Source organism: Phocoena sinus, chromosome 6 (genome assembly GCF_008692025.1).
Source record: "Phocoena sinus isolate mPhoSin1 chromosome 6, mPhoSin1.pri, whole genome shotgun sequence".
NCBI lineage: Eukaryota > Metazoa > Chordata > Mammalia > Artiodactyla > Phocoenidae > Phocoena > Phocoena sinus.
In genome coordinates, this window is record NC_045768.1 from 84512191 (window position 1) to 84539780 (window position 27590).

Consider the following 27590-nt stretch of genomic DNA (forward strand, 5'->3'; position numbering starts at 1 on the left):
CAGTGATAGACTTTAGGTGCAGCCATGAGACACAATTTTAGAGAAAAGAGCTGTTCAAGTATATTTTTTATGATAGATAGGTATACTTATACTATAAAAAACTTAACAGTAGGGCTTCCCTGGTGGTGCAGTGGTTAAGAATCTGCCTGCCTAATGCAGGGGACATGGGTTCGACCCTGGTACGGGAAGATCCCACATGCCTTGGAGCAACTAAGCCTGCGAGCCACAACTACTGAAGCCCGCGTGCCCTAGAGCCTGAGCACCGCAACTACTGAAGCCCGCATGCCTAAAGCCTGTGCTCTGCAACAAGAGAAGCCACTGCAATGAGAAGCCCAGGCACCACAATGAAGAGTAGTCCCGGCTCACTGCAACTAGAGAAAGCCCACATGCAGCAACAAAGACCCAATGCAGCCAAAAATAAATTAAACAAAAAAAACTTAACACTAGTAAATTAAGCATTTTTTCTTTACAAATTTTTATCAATGTTTTCAGATGTCAGATTATCATAATATTCCCCCAAAGATTCTATAGACCAAATAATCTGAGCTGGTTAAAAAGGATGAAAAAATGAATGCAACATTTAATAGAGCTTTTATTTGTTTAACTTGGTAAAGGTAGAATGTAATTGTTTCAAGGAAAACTCTGGAGTATTTCAGTCACAACTCAACAGTTAACATGATTTTGAAGAACAGTCTTATCTTCAATATCTACCCACCCTTACACAGACACATCTACAGGAATCCATGTACATACATATTAGTTTTCAACAACCCAGGATTCTCAACAACTCTAGAATTTAGATTTATAGTCTCACACACTTCAAAATTATCCATTTGATGCAGGATATAACCATAAGGAGATAAAAATTCATGCAATGATACTCAGGTTTTGAAAAAGTAAACCCAATATTTGATACTTCAATGCTATGTAAAGTGCATTGAATATCTAAAATAAAACAAGTGCCAATTTCATCATCAATTAATAACATATTTATTGTCTTGAAACCAAACAGGCCCAAGCTGCTTTCTGTCTTTCTGAGTCACCTCTCTATACACTCATTGCTCTCAAACTTCCTGTGTAATGAAAACCAAGATATTTCATTTCTTCTATGCAGTTCACAAGAGATGGCAAAGGGCTCAAGGTACGTATGTTCTTGATAATTCAGAGTCAGAAAGTACGTCTTCTTGTGCAGAAGGTTCATAGTCTCCTGCATTTTCAGCCAATTCAATATCTAACTCATCATTACTCTCTGCACTGTAATCAACTTCTTCAAGGAATCGAGGTTCATCTTCATCCAAAACATACGTGGTGGGGCTGTAGCCAAAGCACATGGAACACACAAGATTTCGTTAGTTTTCAAGGCTCTAATATAAGATTATTTGGCCATACGGGATTAACTTTGATTTCAATATAATACAAGTAATTTGGGTTAATTTTTAAAATGTTACCCAAATGAACAAATTAAGAAATTTATAATAGCGGAAATCTATTGCATTGATAATAAAGGGTGAAACGCTGATTTCTAATTATCTGACAAGCGTGTCAATATATATGCTACAATTAGATAGCTACAAAAAACAAAGGACTCGCTCCTTAGGTTACTTCTTTGAAGGATTCCATCAATTTGTAGACTCTAAAACTGTATTTTAATCACTATAAATCAAGTAACAGATGATTTCAACAGGCTTTATAAGAAACTGTGGTATCTAATTGGTTCCTCCAGTAATGCCCTGAAACCACTTATTCTAAGTCTGTAAAGTAATTATTTGCCATAAAAACGGCCCATATACCCATCCTCACAGTTTCCACTGGTCAAGAAAAAAAATGAAAAACAAGTGAACACTCCATACCCAGATTAATTACTTTCCCTTGGGACACAGAAGAAGATATTTGCTAAAAGCACTAAGTGCTTCTAAATATTTCATTAGGCAGGTTGTTTGGGATTAAGACAGCCCTTCCACTAGGGTAACATATTCTCTCCTCTTCAAAAAAATCACAGTATTCTGATTTCTCCCCATTTGGGAGATTTTACACACACACACACACACACACACACACACACACACACACACACACACCCATATCAAAGAAACACTACAGAAACATTTCAATGTCCCCATTTTGTGACCAAAACGATCTCAGCTTCATATAGATATATGTTTGTTTATATCCCACCTACTTCCCATTGTTGATACAATTAAAAGCTATAAAATCAGACAATAAAAGGGGAACAATAATCTTGTCAAATGAGCAGAGAAAGAGATGTTATTAGGCACCTAAAATGAAAGAATTCCTGCAACTGAATATTAAATTCAGTTCAGATATCTGGAAGTTTAAACAGGAAAGACAAGTTAATGGATTATATTGTTCTAATTTTCTGAGACAAGAAGGCAAAACTCATCTGGTGAGAGTATCTTTTTTCCTAGAATTGTTTTAATCTTGCTAATTAAGGAAAAGAGAGTAACACATTGCAAAACCACCTTGATCTTGTATAGTATACTTCCTCTTAAACACTGAGAGCTTGCACCATGATACAGTAGTCCTGATAAATCAAGCTGAGTGGTTTGGAAGATTGTGTAAGACTTTACAATACATCTAACATTCACAAGAACAATTTCACCATTATGCAACTAAAATATCATCACTCTGTTACGTTTTTAGAAAAAAAAAGTTGGATTAAGAAATTATTTGCCTTTAAAATGAAAATTATTCTCTTTCTTTTGAAAAACTGTTAATTCATTCCATCTTGACCTTGGTGTTTCATATTCTCAGGGTGTCCCAGGGAAGCTAAATACTAAAAAAATTAATCAATTTGAACAAAGGGAAAGAGTTTAAAGAAAAAGCCTAGTCTTATAAACTGTAAGTCAATAAGGAAACTGAAGGAGAGAAGTTAATTTAGGGACAATAAAGATGCCCAGGATCAAGCCACAGAAGCTTCCAGAAAACAAGGAGACTTGGTGCTGGTAACAGATGCTGGCAAGAACTTTCAGACTGAGAAGCACAACCTGGAAGGCAAGCTCCTGGAAATTTAGAAGAAATCCCACAATAAAGAACGTTCAGGGCTCTGGATACAGAAAATAATTTAAGACTGTAAGTTCTTGATTTTGGCTTATTCATATGCCACCTGTGACATGAACTCCATTCACGTTCTGGCATCACCCATTCTAAGAGCCAGGCGTGGACTAGTTTCATATTCTTAGCCCACTGCTGTAACTCACACTGGCCCTGATATTTGACTCCTGTTTCTGTGGATCCTAACAAAATCATGTTCCTGGCCCAGCTTCATGAAGGACTACACCACAGCTGAAATATTCGGTACATCCTGCAATGGTAACGGGGCCATCGGTGCTAACTTATGGTGGGGAGGGGGGCAGAGGGGACAGGAGAGGTCAGTAGATCTGGGTTTAAGGAGCTAGGGGGATACTAAGATGAGGAAAGAGAAGGAAGAATACAACCCCCATCACTCACTGAAAGCAGCCTTCTTACTGGCACTTTAGATGTTCTTCTTTTATTAAAGCCCACCCTACCCTTTCTCTATATTCGCCCTTTGTACCCGGCACATTCTATCTGATGCTTCTCATATGCATCTGAAACCATCTATTGAGGGCCTGTCTTCTCAGTACTAAATCATAGGTGTCTCTGCACCTCCTGCCGGTCGGCTCCCAGACTACCTGATATACTGTAGCCCTGAACAAATATTTGCTGAACTCTATGAGAAGCCACAAGGTTGACAAGATCACCCATTTTCATATCACCCAATCCCAGTGATTTTACCTTAGTGAAAAAACTTAAGGCACAAGATCAATCCTAACAACTCAGCTTTACTTTTATGAATAATTCCAGCATATGTTTTGAGCGCCTTACAATTCAGGAAGTTCCTGCACACACGTGATCCCACAATAACCTTCACTTCAGAGAAAGACTAAGGTAATTTGCCCTAGTGTTATAAAACAATCCCTTTATATCAGCAGAAAGGAATTCAAATATTATTTTAATCATAAAAAAAGAAAGTCTAATTTTTTTATTGGGGTATAGTTGTTTTACAATGTTGTGTTAGTTTCTACTGTACAGCGAAGTGGAGTTCCCTGTGCTATACAGCATGTTCTCATTAGTTATATATTTTATACATATTAATGTATACGTGTTAATCCCAATCTCCCAATTCATCCCACCTCACCTTTCCCCCCTTGGTGTCTAACCAACATTTAATTATTTCCCATCACTACTACGTTGCTTTTCCCACCACTACTTCCTTGTTCCCCTCATTTTCTTCACATGTGTTTACTCCTTTTGCCCTGTTTTTGTTTCATTCTAATAGCTGTTCCATATATACCTGCCTTAATATCCTTCTATTCTGGATTTTAGAAACATTTCATTCTAAAAGAGAAGATCATTTTAATTCAAAAACAAATCCTCCTCATGCTGCTTCGGGGAAAATATCAAAACTTTCCCCCAAAGGGCATTCTCACAGGACAAATCATTGAAATTCTCTGTTGTACGGCATCGTTATGATGTGGAAAAGGTTTATAATTCTGCTTCATTCAGATTCAGAAAGTTTTCTGGCTATCCTTATGTTAAACTATTAAGCACTGCACAAAATTAAACCAAAAAATTAAGTGCCTCCCCCAAACGTACAGTCATCTGCTGCCATTACAGCTGTTCTGACATCCAAGACACCAGGGTGTAGACCCTCAGCTCTGTTACCTGTACAAGCACGGAGGAAACATGGAGTCGGCAAGTCTGGGTTTGTGCCTCTACTCCTCTGTTAACCAGCTGTGTGATCTTGAACAAGTCACTTACTTTCTCCAAGCACTGGTTTTTCTCAAGGGTATAGCGGCCCCACCACCTCACAAAGTGGTCTGGCTCAAATTAGATAGTAAATGGGAAAGCATTTGAAACTCCTAAGCTCCACAAATATAAAATGTTATTATGACATTAATAAAATCTACCTTGTTAAAGAAAAAAGTAAATCAATCTTTCCCAATTCCTAAAGAGTCCAGGTGATGGGCTGCCCCAAGCCCAGCAGACTAAAAATGCTGCTTTACCTTTGTAACTCCGGATCCTCCCTTAACCCTGCACTCTTTTACAATTCTGAGACCAACCTACCTGTTTTCAGACAGTAAAATTTAAAAATAAATAAATAAAGATACCCTGGGGAAGAATTTCTGAAACTTATTTACAAACAGAAAAATACTCCATTGCCCACATTGTCAGAAATTTGTGACTCGCTGACTGTGTCTTTCTTGTGTTGAAATGTTAAGTCTAAGGTGAAAGAAAATCTCTATCTGCACAAATTTTGGAGAGCATTTTACTTATATCATTTGATTCCTACCCTTTAGCCTCTACTAAATATCACAAAGTTAACAAAATTATCCATAAAAAACACAAATAACAACTTTTGTCAGTCTTAAGTGCCCACGGCATACATATAAGTACTTGCACACACATTCACATGCAACATACACGTGCACACACACACAGAGTGTACAGAATGTATAAAAAGAGATTATTTATCTATTTGGGGAAAAAAAGGAAATTAAGTTGCTAATTTACTGATACTTTGTTGAAAAAAAAATGTAACAGTTGCCTTCGGTTAACAGTAAGTCACTAAACTCCAACTTAGTTTGCTATTGATCTAAAAACACGCCTTGTGCATAATGAGAGCGTTAAATGGTTAATTCTCAAATAATACAGGGCAGCTCCAAAAACTGAAACCATTCCCTTTCAGTAATTTTGCTTAGTCATTTGGAAGATGCAAGACATAAGGAAAGTACAGGGGAATTTTGGAGTTAGACGTGGATGCAATTCCTGATTCTGTCAGGAATTACTAGATGGATGACCTTGACAAATTCATCTCCGAGCCTCGATTTACACACACATGTAGAGGGGTTACAATTCCATCTGTCTCTGGTCATTCTCAGTAGAACATTTCTGAGATAACAATCCAACTTAACAGAAATTCGGAATGGGCATGCGTGTTGGGGGTCCCAAGACCACCCCAGGTTTAGTGATTTGCTAGGACGATTTACAGGATTCAGCACGGAGTTGTATTCAAAACTATGACTTATTATAGTGAAAGGATACAAAGAAAAATCAAGAGAAAAGGTGCATGGGGCAAAGTCGAGAGAAAACCAAGGGCAGTGGCTAAGAGGCAGGGTAGTCATCAGAGCTTTCAGCAATTTCAAAAGAATGCAGGCAAAAATTGGAGTTCAGAGCTGCAAAGTTTCCTGAAGGAAGGGAGTTACAGAGATGTGACCCCCAACAGTTCTGACCTAGAGGTATTTGACAAATTCTTAAAATACACAATGCAAGAAGCGGAAAAGCAAAGCAGAAAGCAGCGAAACAAATAAAACAGAAAATAACAGAATTTTTGGCAGTCTTGTGGTGCTAAGGAAAGGAGAAACACTGGGCCTTCGATTGTGACCTCTGGAGGGCTACAACTTAGAAATGGGGGAGGGGTGAACCGAGAATTACACAAGCTTCATAAGTTTTGCAAACCCTTCTCAAGTCAGCTCAGTTGGGGTGATCTGCCCTATTCTACGGCCTGCCGGAGGAGAGAATGAATCCTCTTTGAATGAATATGTGCTCTTCTTATTCTGATATATTATATCCTTATTTTTTTTTTTTTTTTTATATCCTTATTTTGAAGTCTCAAATAGACACCTATGTGAGAAGAATAACTTCATGCTTCGAAGAGGCTACCAAGAATTTAACACATAAATATCTATAAATGTATCTGGTCATCAAATGTCTTGTCCAGGCAAGTCTTAGAGACTAACAATGACTAACTTGACACCTACCTGAATCTCAATGATAAGGATGATCATTGCCTCCTCTTATGATAAGCCTCAAAGCTTTCATTATAGTCAAATCTGGACTGTGGTCCTAAGTGCTCACTTAAGTCCCAGTTATTTTTCTAGATGATTTCAATTTCCTCTGTATTTGTGGGTACAACAGCATTTCACTGACTTAGTACAAACGCACAAATGGTTCACTTTTAGTTATAAGCAGCTATGATTTCCAGGGGACTTGGAATTTGTGATATTATCTTCAATTACATGGCATGATTTATCTGCCTAGAAAATATTCCAATAGCAATTGTAGCTATAAGAATTTTCTACGTGGTAGGAATAAATGACTCTCATATGCAAACCAGACTCAAATATGTGCATCACAGTCACTGAAAAGGAAGATCCATTTTTAAGATTAGCTTGATTAAATGGTAAACTGTACATTAAAAATGATGCACGTTAATATTAGTAAGCTTTACTATACTAGATATTGCTGTGAACATTTGGCCACAAATGACCGATACTGACAGAGACTCTCCTTGACCAAACTTGAGGCAGGGTCCTCTGAGTCCTCTTTCTGACTTGGCCCTGACCTGGGTCTCTGTCCTTAGTTCAGTGGCTCTGCCTGCTTACTCCAGGTTTAGCAAGAATCTTGCTGAGTCTGTTAATCCCTTCCTCTCGGTATCTGATCACCCTGGCCTGCTTTCAGCAAAAATTCTGTCATGTCCGTTTAGCCAGAATCTCCCTTACCCCTGATGTTTCCTCTTAGCAATGTTCCATCCACAAATCCCCACTCTATACCTCAGCTATAAATCTCCACTCTTCCATACTGCATTCAGAGTTGAACTCAACTCCCCACCCCTACTGCAAAACCCCACCGTAGCAAGTCCTCCTGAATTAAGTCTGCCTTGCTGTTCTTTAACAAGTATCACGAATCATTTTTTTTTCTTTAACAATATTAATTTAATTTTCTGGGGAGAAAAAGTTCTTATATACTTACAAGTAAACACTAGCGTCACATAGAGAAAGTGGATCATATGGAGGCTGCTATTTCATTCCAATGTTAATAGTACGCAGCAATCAATATCTTTGCATTACTTCACCAATAACTTCCAGCTAGCCTCTCTCATACTTCTAGGGACAGGGCAGAGCCTTCAGCCAAGAACATTATGAAGTTAACTGGTCCACAGACCTGTACTCGTTTCCTGTACCTTAGTAGAAATGTACTCTACATTCATCAAAACACAACAAATTAGATTTTTTTTTTTTTTTTTTTTTGCGGTACGCGGGCCTCTCTCACTGTTGTGGCCTCTCCCGTGGTGGAGCACAGGCTCCGGATGCGCAGGCTCAGTGGCCATGGCTCACGGGCCCAGCCGCTCCGCGGCATGTGGGATCCTCCTGGACCGGGGCACGAACCCGTGTCCCCTGCATCGGCAGGCGGACTCCCAACCACTGCGCCACCAGGGAAGCCCCTAAATTAGATTTTTAAAGAAGCATTCACACAAAATAGAACTAATGTTAAGCATGTTTTAAAGGCTTTCTTCAGCTTAAGACCTATTTATTTTATTAGTTGCATTAGGAAAAATTTCTCATCAACTTTTCTGATGTCTTTGTATATGCACAAAAAGGAATTAAGTAGTGATACATGGACGAATCTCAAAAACAAAGGTAACTGAAAGAAGCCAGACACAGAAGGTCACATATTGTATGATTCCATTTATTTGAAACATCTAGAATAGGTTAATTCCTAGAGGCAGAAGTCAGATCAGTGGTTCAGGGGCTGAAAATGCTGCTTAATGAGTATGAGGGTCTCCTTCATGGGTGATTAAAAAATGTTTTGGTACTAGACAGAGGTGACTGATGGTTGCAAAATATTGTAAACAAACTAAATACTATTAAATTGTTCACTTTAAAAATGGTACATTTCAAGCTGTGTGAATTTTACCTCAATTAAAAAAAAAACAGGTCCAAATACAGTTTGATTATAAGATAATAAGTAGGCTTCATTTAAATACGGCTATTTTTTTCTTACAATAAAACAGTGTATAGAGTTTGGTATTTTTCAACTTCACTTTCCCATAATGTTTCAAACATACTTAAACTTAAAACCATATGCCTATGCCTATTAACCTGAAATTTAGTCACCATCACAATTTCCTAATGAGAAGTATTGTTAAACGCTTTATCAGTTCTCAAATCCTTTAAATGAGGGTCACTGAGAATACTGCTTAGTTCAGGTAACAGGTAAAATAAAAGCACTTTTGCTAAGTTCAAAAACACTATATAGCTGTGTGTGGTCAGGCCACTCAAGATCGCTGTTCTCTTGCTCCCTGTACATCCCCCACTCAAGGAGTGCCTGCCTCACCCACACCCTACTGGCACGACTGACCTTCCCTCTTAATCACAGAGCCTAGTAAGTAACTTGCCCCATGCCCCATCCTCCCACCCCTACCCCCAGCTTAGTGATCTTCTACTCTTCAGATCAGAATGGCTCCACCTGCTAGTTTATCAAAAGGGCTGAGGGACAGGCTCTTCTGCTGGTTTCCCTGGTAACTGGTGAGGCAACCTGATGCCAATTCTCTGTGTAACTGGTAACACCCACCCCCACCACCGGTAGTGAAGACTGTGGCCATGTCCTGCCTGCTGTCTCTTTCCAGGACCTTGCATCAGACATGTAAGAGTCACTATCCAATAAACAAAGGATGTCTCTAGCTGTCTCTGGGCTCGCTCTTTGGTTTTAAGGCTGGGCAATTACAAGGCGTGCAGGCCTGTAGGGTGTAGCCTAACAAGCTTTAAGTTTTTAAATGAGTTCTACCAACATTCCCAGCTTTGACCTAAAAGAAACACACCCCCTAGGAAAGACATAATGCAGACTTCAGTGTTGTATGAAATGGAATTTTTATTACACAACAAATACAATTGGGTAAAGTTAAAATGATTTGTGCGTGGCAATTTCCAACAAATGCCCTAAGAATATAAAACATAATTAATTTTCAACCACAGGCTTCACTGAGAAGCAAGTTCTATAATTTATGGTAAACATAGTGGACCTCAAAAGCCACTAAGATCATGGGGAAAAAAAGTAACTTTTTTAAAAAGAATAAACCCATAAAAAAAGAAAACTGGAGGGGAGATAATAGCAAAGAAGAGATATCAACAAAATGTTGGAGGATGGAGGAAGATGGATGAAATTAGTAGGCTTGAGTTCCAACTTCCTCCAATTTGCTGAGCATCTACAGTAGGGGAAGCCAAGGAAAAAAATGCCGATTTGTATTACAAAGCCCTAAAACAGTTCAGGAATTGAAGATAATGGTTATATGGGGGAACTGAAAACAGAATTGGTTAAAAGGTATTATAAAGAGCAATTAGATCTTTAGATCCCCTTGCTTGGGCCATGCCCTAGTTCAAAGAGATGGACAGTTGACTTTCTAAAGACTTTTTATCAGACAGGCTACTCACTTAGGGCAAAAGGCAGAAATGGGGTAAAGGTGAGGAGAGTAAGTGAAAGTCTGCTCAAAATAAGTCCTACTAGGCTCCCAGAATGCTGGCTTATGCCCCTGGGCAATATTTCTCAATTTTTAAAAATCATCCTCCCTAGTTTTTTGGGGTTTTTTCCCCCTAATCCCCCCTTAATTAACTACAATTAAGAATTAAGAAGATAAATTTCACATCAGATTAGACCCAGCTAAAGGAAGCATGGGTGAATTAAAGGTTGGTTAGGAAAAACATCCAGAAAAAAGCAGATGGACAAAAGAATAGAAACTTATTCATGACAGTAAGAGACACAGAGGATATAGTAAAAAGGTCAAACTTAAAAGTAAATGGAGGGCTTCCCTGGTGGCGCAGTGGTTGAGAGTCCGCCTGCTGATGCAGGGGACACGGGTTCGTGCCCCGGTCCGGGAAGATCCCACATGCCGTGGAGTGGCTGCACCCGTGAGCCATGGCCGCTGAGCCTGTGCGTCCAGAGCCTGTGCTCTGCAACGGGAGAGGCCACAACAGTGAGAGGCCCGCGTACCGTAAAAAAAAAAAAAAGTAAATGGAGGGGCTTCCCTGGTGGCACAGTGGTTAAGAATCCACCTGCCAATGCAGGGGACATGGGTTCGAGCCCTGGTCCAAGAAGATCCTACATGCCATGGAGTAACTAAGCCCACGCGCCACAACTACTGAGCCTGCAAGCCTAGAGCCCATGCTCTGCAACAAGAGAAGCCACCGCAATGAGAAGCCGGCACAGCGCAATGAAGAGTAGCTCCCGCTCACCGCAACTAGAGAAGAGCCCACGCACAGCAACAAAGACCCAGCGCAGCCAAAAATAAAATAAATTAATTTAAAAAAAAAGTAAATGGAGTCCCAGAAAGAGGGAGATAATGGAGCAGAATCAATGTTTGAAGAGAAAATGGCTAAGAATTTTCCCAAATTGATAGAAGACATCAAGCCACAAATTTAAGAAACCTTGTGAATCCCAAGCAAAATAAATAAAATCACATCTAAGTTAAACCCCTAAATAACTAAAGACTAAGAGAAATTCATAAAAGCAACTTAACCTTAAAAGATAGATCATGTTCAAAGGGGCAACAATCAGACTAATGGCTGACTTGACAACTCAGTGGTGGAAGATTGAAGACAACAGAATGATCACTCAACATGCTGAAAAACATTTCTCTATCCAAAAAAACACCCCTCAAAAAGGAAGGTGAAGACTTAAGGGTATTCTTTGAGTAGAAGAAAAATGACCCCAGACAAAAACTGATACGAAGAAAGAAATGAGAAAAGGGGCAGGTAGTGGTGAGGCAGTAAATGTGTGGTGAGCTCCAATGACTGCATAAAACAGTAATAACGGCTACAACGTGTACAGTGCTCATAGTATACTCTATCTGACAACAGCAGTACATATATTGAGAGGGGGTTAAATGGAGTTAACATATGAAGGATCCTATATTGTCCCAAGAGATAAAAATTCACATTTATATTGAGTTTGAATATAAATATGAATATATTTTATATAATATAAATGTAAAAAGTTTAGTTTAAATGAATCAAAAAGAAATCTTTTCAAAAACACAGGGCAGGGCTTCCCTGGTGGCGCAGTGGTTGAGAGTCCACCTGCCGATGCAGGGGACACGGGTTCGTGCCCCGGTCCGGGAAGATCCCACATGCCCCAGAGCAGCTGGGCCCGTGAGCCATGGCCAATGAGCCTGCACATCCGGAGCCTGTGCTCCACAGTGGGAGAGGCCACAACAGTGAGAGGCCCGCGTACTGCCAAAAAAAAAAAAAAAAAAAAAAAAAAACCCAAAAACACAGGGCAAGTGGAACAAACAAAGCAAATAATAAGCAGGTAGATTTAAATCTAAATATGTCAATAATTACAGTAAATGTAAATGACTAATGTTCCAATTAAAAGGTAACTGTCAGACTGAAATTTTACAAAAACAACTATATTCTGCTTACAATATATTTACATATAAAGAGACAGAAGGTTAAAAATAAACACTAAATGAAAAGAAAGCTAGTTATAGCTTATATACATGTAATACCAACATGGTTAAAGAATCTGTCTGCTTTTTAATATAAAGTCTTATATTCAGAAGTTTTAAGCATTCCAAGTAAAATAATTTTACAGATCAGTGTTTTTAAGCTTTGTTCAACTAATTGATTTTTAGATTCCAATTATTGTTTCTAAAACTAAAGTATCTTCTATTAAATGAAGCAATGGTATATATACTAAATGGAACAACTGGGAAATTATTTTTCATAATTATCAAAGATTCACTTTGAATAAGTCTCTTACCTTTTTCTTAAGTTTATTTAAACAAACTCAAATGCTATGTGCCAAATACCTTCGGGTTTATGGTGTTGTGAAGACTAATTATTTGTCATTTATAAATGAGTCACTGATTACCTTGACAAAGGCATTTAATGTTTACTATTCTTGCCACTGCAATTATTCCAAGCTTACTTGATATAAATTGCCTATAGAAAATAAATTAGTTCACAACAAATAGATATTCTACCTTGAGAAACAGTTAAACCTGAGGAAGACAAAATTAAATTGAGGGCTACTATGTGGAATAAAACCATCCACATTGTACATAGAAACAAAAGCATAAATTTGACAGGGGAAGATGGGTTCAAAAGATTTTTAAGGGTCAACTCACTTAAAAAAAATGGGAAGAACTTATATTCATTCAGATGATACCTCAGGTTCACATTAAGACCAGGAAACAGAAAGTTACCAAGGACAAAGAAAGGATACAAAAGAAGAGTACAGACAATAAAGAGAAAAGGACAGGAAGGTAATCTTAGTAAAAGTAAGTGGTTTCCTAGTTCCATCTCTAACACCATAATTTGCCTTTTTCACTCCAGTATGGAAATGTGGCTTCACCTGCTACTGATTCCATATTCAATCATCAAGACCTCTCCACTGCCGCCTGATACTGTCTCCTCAAACAATCATTGCCAGTTACCTCCTTATTTGAGCTCTCATCGTCCTCTCAAATGTGAATGATTCCAAACAGTTTCCTCAAGGGTTTTCTTGCCTCTACCTTCCCAGCTTCAATCAAATCTTTACACTATTTTCAGGCAAAAACTACCAATTAGCATACTCCACCCAGTGGCTTCAAAACTGCCTACTGCCTAAAGGATAAAGTCTAACATCCTTACACTGATATTTAGGGTACTGTAAGACCTTTCCCCCAACCAACAAGCAATCCAACCCAACTGAATCTGAAAATCTTACGTAGCAACCTACCACTTCCTCAACTCAATAGGTGACTGGCACTATGCAAGGCACCATTAGACAGGGTTGAAAGGCATAAATATGGTCCCTGAGGTTAACTAGGAGTTAGCTAGGTAGGTGTGACTGACAGACTTCTCTCAGAAGCTGGTTTAGACAAGTACATGCTTTGAGATCCTTATTATCCTTGCTCTAACCACAGAGCAATGATAGATAAAATATAAAACAGGAAAACAAAGAAGACACAGATGCATACAGAAACAAGATAAACATCTCCTTGGACCAGAAAAAGCATAGAGGCACAAAAATAGGTCATGGGTCTCCTGAATTCCAGGTCCAAGAGCAGGCAGCAGTAGCTCCTTCAAAATAACAGGGAGGCTTAAATGTCCTAGAGCCAGGGAATTAAACCCAGACTCATAGCAATCGAGCAGCTGGAGTGAGGCTTCCCACTTTAGAAAGGAGGCTGAAACAATAAGGCTGAGACTTCTGCCTAAGGCTAAGATTTTACAAAGTTGCAATTATTAAGTCAGAAAAAAGGAGACAAAGCAGCAAAGTCAGAACCCTCATGAACACAGTCACTTGTCCAGCAAAATCCCCAGTATCGTTGAAGGATGGGAACTAGGAAATACAAGACTAATAAAATGCTAGCGTAAGCTAATATAAGCTTGGACTGGAGCCTAGAGCGGGCCAGGTAGAAGCAACACAAAATCATTAAGGGATTAAGGGCAGAGACTTGAAAGAGCTGGGGGTTTGGGGAAGCTCTCATTTAATATGAGCTTGCAAGTTACAAATCTCTTGAGAAACTGTGATGAGCTTACCAACACAAAAATAATGGCATGATCTACAAATGACTAAGAAAGTGTTTAGGGTCTTCAAAGAAGGGAAGAATAGTAGCCATAAGAATAAACAAGGAATCATGAAATTTAAAAATGCAGAAACAAAAAAGAACCAATTAGATGTGAAATATATAATCTTTAAAATAAAATACTCCCATGAGATAAATTTTAGACCAGAAACAACTAAGTTTAGTGAATTATAAAATGCTACTGAATAATTTACCTAGACTGAAGTAGAGATAGAAAATGTGAAAAAGTTGTTAAGAGACATGTGTGGAGAACAGACAGAGAAGCTCCAGTGTAGGAATTCTGGGAGAACAAAATAAAGGAATTGTCAAAGAAGCAATTTTCAAAAAAAAAAGGTTGAGATTTTTTCAAAATTGAAGAGCCCTCAAATTAAAAGTACATATTGTCAACCAAGGTATATTCTTTTTAATATACCACTCTTAAACACAATGCACTGAAACTGAATAGCACTGAGGATAAGGATAAAACCTTAAACAAGTGGAGGCATAGACATTTTGGTACAGGAAAAAGCAAGTGCAAAGACGCTAGGATGATAAAAAGATTTTCATGTTCTAGAATAGCACTACTCAAGGTATGGTCCACAAATTCTTTGTTATTGGTCCATGGCAACAAAAGCCTAGGAATTAAAATGAAGTGTTCAGAAACTTTTACAACAATTTTACATAAAATTATGTGTCTGGTGACTCTAATAACAGGAAATTGGAGCTTATATTTGCATTCCTTGGGGTGGCCTCTTCCTTTGTATAGTACTTCATTCTTACTGTATTTTAGTCAATTATCAATCCATAACAAATTGGAAAATAAAAACTAGACCTTTGCTAATTTAGGAGCACTGTCATAAAAACTAAAAAATGGTCAGTGCGGTTGGAATGGTAAGAATACAGAGAGAGCAGGACAAGCTAAAGGGGGAAAGAAAGGTATAGATGGCTCATTCTGGACCTCAGAGACTCTGATAATGGATATAGGCCATATATGTGGAAAATAACTGAAGGACTTTAAACAGGACAGTGACCACTTCGTACAAAGAAACTGGAGGGTACAAAAAAGTAGGGAAAGACCAGTCAGAGGCTATTTGAGTAGAGCAGGCAAGAGATGATGGCAGCCTGGACCAGTGTAATGGCAGAAGTGGTGGAGAGAAATAGAAAGATCTGAGAAATATTTTGGAGGTGAAATCAAAAAGCCCCAGGTGGTGGATTGGATTAAGGGTAAGGGAGAGAGGAGGAGATGCCAAGAATAAGATTTCTTACAAGAGCAATTGGGTAGAGCGAGGTGGATACAGATAAATGGGTTTGTTTGGGGAGAGGTAGGGGAACAGAAGTCATGAGTTGAGTTTTAGACAAGTTAATTTTGTGTCCAAGTGTACAAAGTCAAGTCGGAAGCTGGATAAGTAAGTCTAGAGCTCAGAAGGGAGGTCTGGAAGATTATATGTATTTTGGAGTTATCAAGACCCAGATGTAATTTAAAATCACTGGAATGAATATCACTTATGGAAAGTGTGTAGGGTGAGAAGAAAAGTTGAAAGAGGGGAAAAAGCGAAGAAGATAGAGAAGAAACACTCAAAGGAAAGTTTTTGAACACCACAACCCCCGTTTTTGGCCTCAACAAATAAAGCCAACTGATCTGTGTTACATTTACTATAGCTTTTATTTCCAAAGTAATTGTTATCAGTGATTGCCAATGCACAGCAAAACTAAAGGATGATTATCAAAAGCTAGGAGAAAGAGGGAAAGGTGAGAAATATGTACAACTTCCCTCCCACCCATTTTACCAATAATGCAAATAATGACAAGAATTTACAATGATTCTTGAAAAGTTTCCAAGAAGCAATAAAAAGGACAGCCAAATGAGTAAGCAATCATTATTAAATAAGATTTTTAAATCATAAATGACAGTAGCTATGAGGAAAAGAGCTTTGTCAGTCTTGGTGGTGGGGGAGCAGTCTTAAAAGCAATAAGTATATACCAATAATTCCATCGGAAATTTTGGAGCTAGCTAGTTCCATATTCAGCCAACAATCAGAACCTCTCTCATTCCTCCTTATTCACTCTACCCATATTAGAAACCAACTAAAACAAAAGAAAATAAGAATAACAGAAATCTACATTCAAGAAGCAGTACTTTGAATAACTGGACACCAGTAGTATACATTAGAAGTATCAACCTCAAAGAACAACTCCAGAAAACTCTTGCAGTCACCTTTTCCCTCAACGTTCCATAATACCTGGTGCTTACAATACAGAAGTATTACACTAGCATAAGCTTCTAAACATTTTGAATTTTAATAATCCTGCACAGGATATATCAGTTATCATTCCTTGCTTAAGAACATATACAGTTACTACTTCTCTTCTATAAAATCTACACTAACCTTCCCATGAAATTGAACACCTTCTCCCGTAATGCCTTCTTCAACATTAGCTTTTCTAAGCTCCAAGCAATCCTTTCCACCTTACCTAAATTAGTCTACTTCTTATTGCCAACTTTGTTTTCTTCATGTTAGCTCCTATTTCTTTACCAAGCCTCACTTACTATTTTTCAAGCCCTAGCTTAAAACTTACTAATTTAAGAAATTTATTGCACATAAATCCAGGTGATTTTAAATTATTTACTCAGTAACTTTTTTCTCAATATGTCTAGGCAATTTTTAAATTTTGTTTTTTTAAATATATTAATGTATTTTCTGTATTTTTTATAATTACCATCATGCCCCTTCACAAATGTAAATTGTGCTTTTTCTATTATACTGTCAGCTCCTTTCAGAACACTATCTTTTGGGGAATAACAAAAGGTATGAAACACAACGAAGAGCTCACGCCATGAGACCATTCTGTCAGGCTGGGAGAGGTGGCTGTTCTAACTAATGTGCAGAAATGAACAGAGTCAATAAAAATGAAGAATTAGGGGAATATGTTGCAAACAAAGAACAATAAAAATATCCAGAAGCAGATCTTAATGAAATAAAGGTAAGTGATTTACCTGATACAGAGTTCAAAATAATGGTCATAAAGATGCACACCAAAGTTAGGAGAGTAATGCGTGAACAAAGTAAGAACTTCAAAGAAGAGATAGAAAATATTAAAAATTCCCAAACAGAAATGATAGAGCTGAAGACTACAATAACTGCACTGAAAAATGCAATTTGACGGTTTCAACAGCAGACTAGATCAAGTGGAAGAAAGCATCAGCAAACCTGAAAACAGCAGTGGAATTTTTTCAAACAAAGGTTCAAACAGAAATAATGAAAGAGTGAAAATAGCTTAAGATAGGCATTATAGGCGTTCCAGAAAGTGAGCAGAGAAAAGGAGGCAGAAAGGTTATTCAAGAATTAATGGCTGAAAACTTCCCTAACTTGGGAAAAGAAAGAGACATCAGACAGCTGGATCTAGGAAGCCTAGAAAGTACTAAAACAGGTAAATCCAAAAGGACCCGCACCAAAACACATTATAATTAAATCATCAAAAGTTAAAGACAAGGAGAATCTTCAAAGTAGCAAGAGAAAAAGAAACTCACTACATACACAGGAACCCAGATAAGACCATATAAACAGATTTTTCAGCAGAAACCTTGCAGGCTAGGAGGGAGTAAGATGATATACTCAAAGTTCTGAAAGGAAAAAATTGCCAATCAAGAATACTCTACCTGGCAAAGTTGTCCTTCAGAACTGAAAAAGAGATATAAGTTTTCCAGATAAACAAATGATGAAGGAGTTCATCAACACTAGACCAGTCTTAAAAGAAATGCTAAAGGGAGTTCTTCAAGCTGAAACAAAAGGATACTAATTAGTAACAGGAAAACATGAAAGTATAAAACTCACAGGTAAAGGTAAATATATAGTTAAATTCAAAATATTCTAATATTGCGATGGTGATGGGTACATCACTTATAGATCTAGTTTACAGGTTAAAAGACAAAAGTATTAAAAATAAATGTAATTACAATAATTTGTTAATGGATATACAATGTGAAAAGATGCAAATTATAACATTAAACAAAATGTGAAGGAAGGGGAAGTTTTGGTATGCATTTAAAGTTAAGTAATTATCAGATTAAAATAGACTGCTTATATTTAAAATGTTTTACGTAAGGGTGGTGGCCTTGGCAAAAACGAAAAAAAAAATGTTTTATGTAAGCCTCAATGCACTGCCAAAACCTATAGTAGATACACAAAAGATAAAAAATTCAAAGCATACCACTACCGTAAGTCCCCTACATACAAACAAGTTCCATTCTGAGAGCACGTTTGTAAGTCCAACAAAATTAGCCTAGGTACCTAACTAGCACAATCGGCTATACTGTACTGTACTGTAATAGGTTTATAATATTTTTCACACAAATAATACATAAAAAACAAACAAACACAAAAAATAAAATATTTTTAATCTTACAGTACAGTACCTTGAAAAGTACAGTAGTACAGTAAAACAGCTGGCATACAGGGGCTGGCATCGAGTGAACAGGCAAGAAGAGTTACTGACTGGAGGAGGGAGAGGAGAGATGAGAGATGATAGAGCTGAAGGATCATCAGCAATAGGAGACGGAGGGCAAGCTGCAACTTCACTCATGCCTGACGCTGATGACATAGGTTCTGGTTCCTTGCTGGATTCAATTCTATCTACCCTCTTGAAAAAATGATCCAGGGATGTCTGGGTAGTAGCTCTTTTTTTCTCATCATAGATGACACAGCAGCACTGGATTGCATTCTGAACGGTTGCTGCAAACTTCGTGTACTATTCTACATTCAGCTCCTGTGCCTCAAAACTAACGGTGCCTCCTCAAATAAAGAAAATCCCCTTGCCATTTCCTGTGTTGTGAATCTCTTTGGTTCTTCAGTTACTTCTTCTTCTTGTCTCTCTTCGTCCTTTCTCTGGGTCTCCAATTCCATCAGGTCTTCATTAGTAAGCTCCTCATGTTGCACAGCAAGGAGTTCAATGAAGTCGTTCCCTTGCAGATCTAGCTTGAAATAAAGATACTGTACTACTGTACTCTATACAGTACTATACAGTAAAGTACACAAAAGCACAACCACTTGTAAAGGATGCACGCAGATGACAATGTACACCAGACACATGAACTAACTTACATGATTGGACATGTGAACACACGTTTCCATCTTTGAAAGTTTGCAACTTGAAGGTTCGTGTGTAGGGGACTTACTGTACAGAAAATTATCAAATCACAAAGGAAGAGAGCAAGAGAGGAAGAAAGAAACAAAGGAATTACAAAATAACCAGAAAACAATTCAAATGACAACAGTAGGTCCACACCTATCAATAATTACTTTAAATGTAAATGGACTAAATTCTCCAATCAAAAAACAGAGTGGCTGAATAAATAATAAAAGAGACCCAACTATATGTTGCCTACAAAACACACCTCAGTTTCTCAGTTTTAAGGACACACATCAACTGAAAATGAAGTGATGAAAAAATAAATTCAATGCAAATAGAAACCAGAAGAAAGCAGGGGTAGCTATACTTATACCAGAAATAAAAGACTTTAAGCCGAAGACCAAAAAGAGAAAATAATAAGGTCATTACATAATAATAAAAGGATTGGACTTCCCTGGTGGCGCAGTGGTTCAGAATCCACCTGCCAACGCAGGGGACACAGGTTTGAGCCCTGGTCCAGGAAGACCCCACATGCCACGGAGCCACTAAGCCCATGCATCACAACTACTGAGTCTGTGCTCTAGAGCCTGCGAGCCACAACTACTGAGCCCGTGTGCCACAACTACGGAAGCCCATGTGCCTAGAGCCCATGCTCCACAACAAAGAGAAGCCACCGCAATAAGAAGCCAGTGCACTGCACGAAGAGTAGCCCCTGCTCACCACAACTAGAGAGGAAGCCCACACGCAACAACGAAGACCCAATGCAGCCAAAAATAAATAAACAAATAAATTTTAAAAATACTAATAATAAAAGGATCAATTCATCAGGAGGATATAACAATTGTAAATATTTATGCACCCAACATAGGAGCACCTAAATATATAAAGCAAATATTAACAGATCTGAAGGAGGGAACAGACAGCAATATAAGAATAGCAATGAACTTCAAACACCCACTTTCAACAATGGATAGATCATCCAAGACAGAAAATCAGTCTAAATAAAACCACTGGAATTAAACTACGCATTAGACCAGACGGACCTAACAGATATATAGAACATTCTATCCAACAGCAAAAGAATACATAAACACACATGGAACATTATCCAGGGTAAATCATATCTTAGGCTACAAACAAGTCTTAATAAAGTTAAGAAGACTGAAATCGTATTAAGCCCAACCACAATATAATACTAGAAATCAATTGGGAATTCCCTGGTGGTCCAGTGATTAGGACTCCGTGCCCTCACTGCTGAGGGCCTGGGTTCAATCCCTGGTCAGGGAACTAAGATTCCACAAGCCATGTGGTATGGCAAAAAAAAAAAGAAAGGAAAGAAAAGAAAACTAGAAATCAATTAGGAAAACTGGAAAATTCACAAGTACATGGAGATTACACAACATGTTCCCGAACAACCAATGAGTGAAAGAGAAATCAAATATCTTGAGAGAACTAAAAATGGAAACACAACACACCAAAACTGATGAGATGCAGCAAAAGCAGTTTTCTAAGAGGGAAGTTTATAACAATAAATGCCTGAAAAAAGCAAGATCTCAAATAAACAACCTAATTTTACACCTCAAGGAACTAGGAAAATAAGAACAAACTAAGCCTAGAGTTAGCAGAAGGTAGAAAATAACAAAGATCAAACAGACATAAATGAAATAGAGACTAAAAAGAAAAAAAAGATCAATAAAATTAAGAGCTAATTTTTTTTAAAAGATAGAGTAGACAAACAGTGAGACTTTCCAAAAAAAAAAAAGAGAGAGAAATTATAAATGAAACAGGAGACATCACATCAGATACCTCAAAAATCCAAAGGATCATAAGAGACCACTATGAACAATTATACACCAACAAACTGGACAACCTAGAAGAAATGGAAAAAATTCCTAGAAACATACAAGCTACCAAGACTGAATCATGAAGAAATTAACAGAAAATCCAAACAGACCAATTACCTGTGAGGAAACTGAATCAATACTCAAAAACCTTCCAAGATAACCCCAAGACTAGATGGCTTCAATGGTGAATTCTACCAAACATTTAAGCAAGAAATAATAGCAATTATTTTCAAACTCTTCCCAAATTAAAAGAGGAGGGAACAACTCCAAATTCATTTTACAAGGTCAGCATTACCCTGATACCAAAGTCAGAGAAGAAATTTTAAAAACAAGAAAATTATTGGCCAATATCCCTGATGAACTTAGATGCAAAAATCCTCAATAAAATGTATTAGGAAATCATATTCAACAATACATTAAAAGAATCATACCTAAACCATGATCACCTTGCACCCTGAGATGCAAGGATGGTTCAACATATGCAAACCAATCAATGTGATACACCACATTAACAAAATGAAGGACAAAAATCATATAATCATCTCAATAGATGCAGAAAAGCATTTGACAAAATTCACCATCCATTCATGATAAAACTCAGCAAATCAGCATAATAAAGGCAATATATGACAAGCCCACAGCTAATGTCATACTCAACGATGAAATACCAAAAGCTTTTCCTCTAAGATAAGGAACAAAACAAGGATGCCCACTCTCACCACTCTTATTCAACACAGTACTGGCTTGAGCAATTAGGCAAGAAACAGAAATAAAATGCATCCAAATCAGCAAGGAAAAAGTAAATTTTCTCTATTTGCAGTAGACAAGATATCATATAGAATCCCTTAAAACAGCTCAATGTTAGAAGTAATAAATGATTTCAGTAAAGCTGCAGGATACAAAATCAATATACAAAAACCAGCTGCATTTCTATACACTAACAATGAAACATCAGAAACAGAAATCAAGAAAACAAACTTACCATAGCATCAAAAATAATAGTTAGGAATAAATTAACCAAGAAGGTGGAAGATCTGTACACTGAAAACTGTTAAGACACCCTACTCTTATGTTCAAAGCAGTATCATTCACATAGTCAAAGTATGAAAACAATCTAACTGTCCATTGATGGATGAATGGATAAAGAAAATGTGGTATATAGATATACAATGGAATATTCAGCCTTCAAAAAAAAAAAGGAAATCCTTTCATTTGCTACAGCATGGATGAAACTGGAGGGCATTATGCTAAGTGAAATAAGCCAGACAAAGACAAATACTGCATGGTATCACTTACATATGAAATGTTAAAAAAAAAGAATTGGAACAACTCAGAAACAGAGTGGGAAAGTGGTTGCCAGGGGATATGGGGCAGGCAGAGGATGCAATAGGGAGAGGTTAGTAAGAGTGATACAAACTTTCAGGTGTTGAGATGAATAAGGTCTGAGGAAGTAATGTATAACATGGTGACTATACTAGATAACACTAGATTGTATAATTGAAATTTGCTAGGAGAGCAAAACTGAAAAATATTCCCTCACACACAGACACAAAGGTAAACATGTGATGTGATGGATGGGTATGTGAATAACTCAATGGGGTAAATCCTTTCACAATGTATACATATACCAAATCATCACAGTGTACACTTTAAATATCTTACAATTTTATTTGTGAATTTTACCTCAAAAAGTTGGGGCGGGAGAAGAATACATGAAATAACTTAAAAGTGGGCTTCTAAACATCAATGAGAACAACTTTATTTATACTTATTTATAAATAAATATATTTATTTCCATTATCATTTAGCAAGTGTTTTGAAATATAGAGAATGCAGAGGATCACTGCCTCAATTATCACATTATATAAGAATCGAGTTCTAATTAATGTTTTACTACACTTAAAACTACTCAATTGATATATATATATATATATATATAAAACATAGCTTGGCAATAAATTAACAAATCTGATGTCAATGTCCAACAATAAAAATCATGTAGGTTCTATAAAATGGGACTATTCCTACCCATATGTATCAAACTATAAAATGCTAAACTCTGGTATATGATTAAGAATTGTGACACTAAATTATCTCTGAGCCAATAACTGATCAAATTTTACATACACTGAATTTTAGGAGCAAACGTTTACCTACTCAGAAGGATACTACTTGGCAGATGTAGTTATATTTTCAGAGGGATACTAAATTAGCTGTTTCTAGTAGATGTAACCAGAAGGTGACTGGAAAGCCATCTGATATTTGTAGATTATCAACAAAATAAAATTTCTTTTGAACTATGAATCTTGGCTCCAAGCCTTCTTAATTTACATATTATCTGATATAAGTAACTGTTTTCCACACTGCTTATTTTTAAGTTAAAAGCAAATCATTAAGATCACTAAAACAGCATTCCAAATATAAGGATATTTCATTAAAATTTTATCCAAATACCAATGTTAAAAGAAGCAAGACTTATGTATATTAATTCTAAAAATGCTCCTGCCTGTCAAAATCTCTGTGCCTTTCCCCTGCGTAACTAATTTAATGAAGTTTAACAATATACTACCATATAACAAAAGAATAAAACAAGTATGTCTTACCTAGTTACTTTGCAGCTCGATTCAATCAAGTCATTTTCAAAGTCAAGCAGGCTAGAAGGCAGATTATATTCCAGTGGGGATGTCAGTCTTTTCAAACGCAATAGACCAACACAAAATTTTGCTCCCATCTCTTCCAATTCTCGAGTACCAATCTGTAAACCCTAAAAATAAAGGAATAATAAACATGTAACTAGGACATTTGCTATCCTCTGGCTATATCTCATTTAAATTACTAAAAGGAATTTGTAACTATATTAATAAAATAAAAGGCTGGCACTTTGTATGAACCTAGGACTCATAAGCACAGTGTCTTAATAACATAAGATTATTTTAAGTCACAAAGGAAACTGTCTTAAAAAAACGTTTCTAAAATGTCTATGCTCATTCACTGCGTGCAAACTATTTTCACCAACACACTGGGGAGGAAAAAACAGATAAACATCTTGTGGTTAAGTTATTCTTGGAGCTCATGAGTGAAATTATATTTTTACAAGATCTTGCTAGTACTTCTTGTAATCTACTACTTGTATGACGATGTTGAAATATTATAGTGCTACAATCAAGGCTCCAATTTGTATACTTGAACATTACTTTATACATACTTTTCCTGAATGATAAAAAGAAATTGCTGAGTAAAAAACAAACAAAAGAAAGGTAACTATGTCAAAAAATAATCAGACGAATCTAAGCTAATGAGGCAGCAGTAAAATAAGTTCTTATGTTCCATGTCAGTTAAGAACGCCCATTCCAAAGTTGGTCTACTAACGCAAAAACAAAATTTTACCACAACCCTGTTTTAACCAATAGTTTCTCAATAAACAATATATACGGTTTACCAAAAGTTAAACATTACCAAATAAAAGGATAAAAATGGACTGTAAATCAAGACGTTGCTTATCATTTAATTCTCAGATAAAAACGAACCTCTAAAATAAATGCAATCCTTACACCAACAAAGGTTGCAGGCGTAGATGAGAGCAGACTAGACTTTCAATGACCAGACTAAAAGCACACAGTAACTGAAGAGATAAATCATAAAAACTGTTATTTACTCTACATAACACATGCCTTCATAATAATGATTGACTGATTGTTTAAATAGTTTGGCCATCTCCAAATATTCTAAGAAATGTGACCTAACTGACTTAGAAAATGCATTTGTCTTCTTAATCTAAAAGCTTAAAAAGGCTATGCCTATTTCTGAATTAGCTCATCAAAAATAAAAATAAAGAATATTTGAAGCCTAAAATTCAGTAATGTAAGAACATTCTTGAGGGTGAAGAGATTTGTTTCTTAAAATATTATTAGACTTACACAACTTATTAGCTAATATTAACAAGTTTGAAAAGTATACGTTATGTGTAGGGGGGAGGATGGGGGTATATGGGAATTCTGTAGTTTCCACTCAATTTTTCTGTGAATCTAAAACTGCTCTTTAAAAAGTTTATTGGGACTTCCCTGGTGGTGCAGTGATTAAGAATCTGCCCGTCAACGCAGGGGACACGGGTTCGAGCCCTGGTCCGGGAGGATCCCACATTCCGTGGAGCAACTAAGCCCATGCGCCACAACTACTGAAGCCCGCATGCCACAACTACTGAAGCCCACAGGCCTACAGCTCGTGTTCCACAGCAAGGGAAGCCACCGCAATGAGGAGCCCGTGCACCACTATGAAGAGTAGCCCCCGCTCGCCGCAGCTAGAGAAAGCCCGGATGCAGCAACGAAGACCCAACGCAGCCAAAAATAAATAAATAATACTAATTTTTAAAAACTTTAGAAAAGTATATGTTATGATCAAAGCACTGAATTTTAGATGTAAAAAACTTAGCTTATTATTAGTAGTAAGACATACGTCTCTCCATAGGAGTTTTAAATCAATGTAACTCTATCAATGGAAATCACGTAAAGTATATATATATATATATATATATATATATATATATATATGTCAATGTAAATCATATAAAAGAGAAATGACTATATGTTAGGTAACTTTTATTTTTAAAATTTTATAAAGTAATTTTTAGAAAACTTGTCTAATGTATGTTTCAAAATATATTTTAGCAATTTTTTAAACGTAGTTTTTTCAATGACTAAATAAATTTATCAAAACACAAAAAGAACATTTAAAAAAATCCAGTGAACGTCTATCAGTAGAATCCAAATATAGTAAGAAAGTGCTACTATTATTATGCAACAGATGATTTCAAGGGGCATGCAAGTCTCAGCTTCCCTGACTTCTTCTCTCCCTACTCCCAGAGACTAGTTTCACAGACACTGATACTTTAATTTACCTTCTCCAGACGGACTGCATCTCTTTAAGAACAAATAATTTATAGTCTATTTCCCTAAATCATAGGAACTACCTATGGTCCTTTACAAAAATGACTGTCAAGCTTTTCTCCATCCCACACACTTACAGTCCACTAAAGCAATGATTGGAGGCAAGGTCTGTGGGCTGGAGTGCTCATGCTCCTCTCTTACCACAATCGCGCCTTTGGTAGTCTAAAAGACACTGTTTTACAATATTTGAAGAGATTTCAAAAGATAGCACATTTTGGAAGAATAGTATACTGTGGTCAACCTAAATCTTAGGGAAGAGTCCCTCTACAGAAAGTACTGAAATTTCAATAAGATCTACCCATCTAGGCCCCCAAAGTTTGAACGCCAGTTGCAAAACCTATACAATTTTCTTCCAGTTTGTTACAGACTGGAAAAAGCATTTAAGCTCTCCACTTGAACATTTTGGCATCAATCATAATATGTTTACATTTTTAATACTAACCAATTGGAAGATTTTTAACTCTTTCTAAACATAAAGTTATAATCACTTTTATGTGACATATATGAAAATCACTATGAGATTCAGATTCCTCTTGCCCATGTCAAAAAAACAAAACACAAAAAAACAGAATGAGTGGAATAATTAGCATGACACCCGAAAAGCTTTTCGTGGCCAAGGCAAGGAAAATAAATATCCGGGTTTACAGTTGTTTACCTAAGGTCCAATTCATTGCCTTTTAAGTTCTCAATCTTTTGTGGTACATACATACAATGGAATATTACTCAGCAATAAAAAAGAACAAAATAATACCATGTGTAGCAACATGGATGGACCTAGAGATTGTCATACTGAGTGAAGTAAGTCAGACTGAGAAGAACAAATATTGTATGATATCACTTATATGTGGAATCTAAAAAAATGGTACAAATGAACTTATCTACAAAACAGAAATAGAGTCACAGATGTAGAAAACAATCTTATGGTTACCAGCAGGGAAACGCAAGGAGGGATAAATTGGGAGATTGGGATTGACATATACACACTACTGTATATAAAATAGATTAACTAATAAGGAACTACTGTATAGCACAGGGAACTCTACACAGTACTCTGTAATGACCTATATGGGAAAAGAATCTAAAAAAGAGTTGATATATGTATATGTATAACTGATTCACTTTGCTGTACACCTGAAACTAACAAAACATTGTAAATCAACTATATTCCAATAAAAAAAAATTTTTTAAGTTCTCAAACTTTAAAATTAAAAAATTCAAAGTCACCTAACATTTAATTACTCTTAAATTTCAAAAGTAAAGTCTGAACTCATTGTTTCCCATAAAAGGCTATGGTACCATAGGAGAAGAGGA

At 36.7% G+C, this 27590-nt stretch overlaps 1 protein-coding gene across 3 annotated transcripts in view; it reads right to left on the reverse strand.

Moving 5' to 3' along the window:
- Nucleotides 1-576: 576 nt before the first annotated feature.
- Nucleotides 577-27590, reverse strand: part of AGTPBP1 (ATP/GTP binding protein 1) — a 176594-nt gene continuing 149580 nt past the window's right edge. For all 3 annotated transcript variants that reach the window (XM_032634995.1, XM_032634993.1, XM_032634994.1), the window contains 2 exons: nt 23940-24100; nt 577-1314 (listed from right to left, as the gene is read on the reverse strand). In XM_032634995.1, the coding sequence (XP_032490886.1) occupies nt 1137-1314; nt 23940-24100 (339 nt within the window). In that variant the 3' untranslated portion in view covers nt 577-1136. The remainder of the gene's footprint in view (nt 1315-23939; nt 24101-27590) is intronic.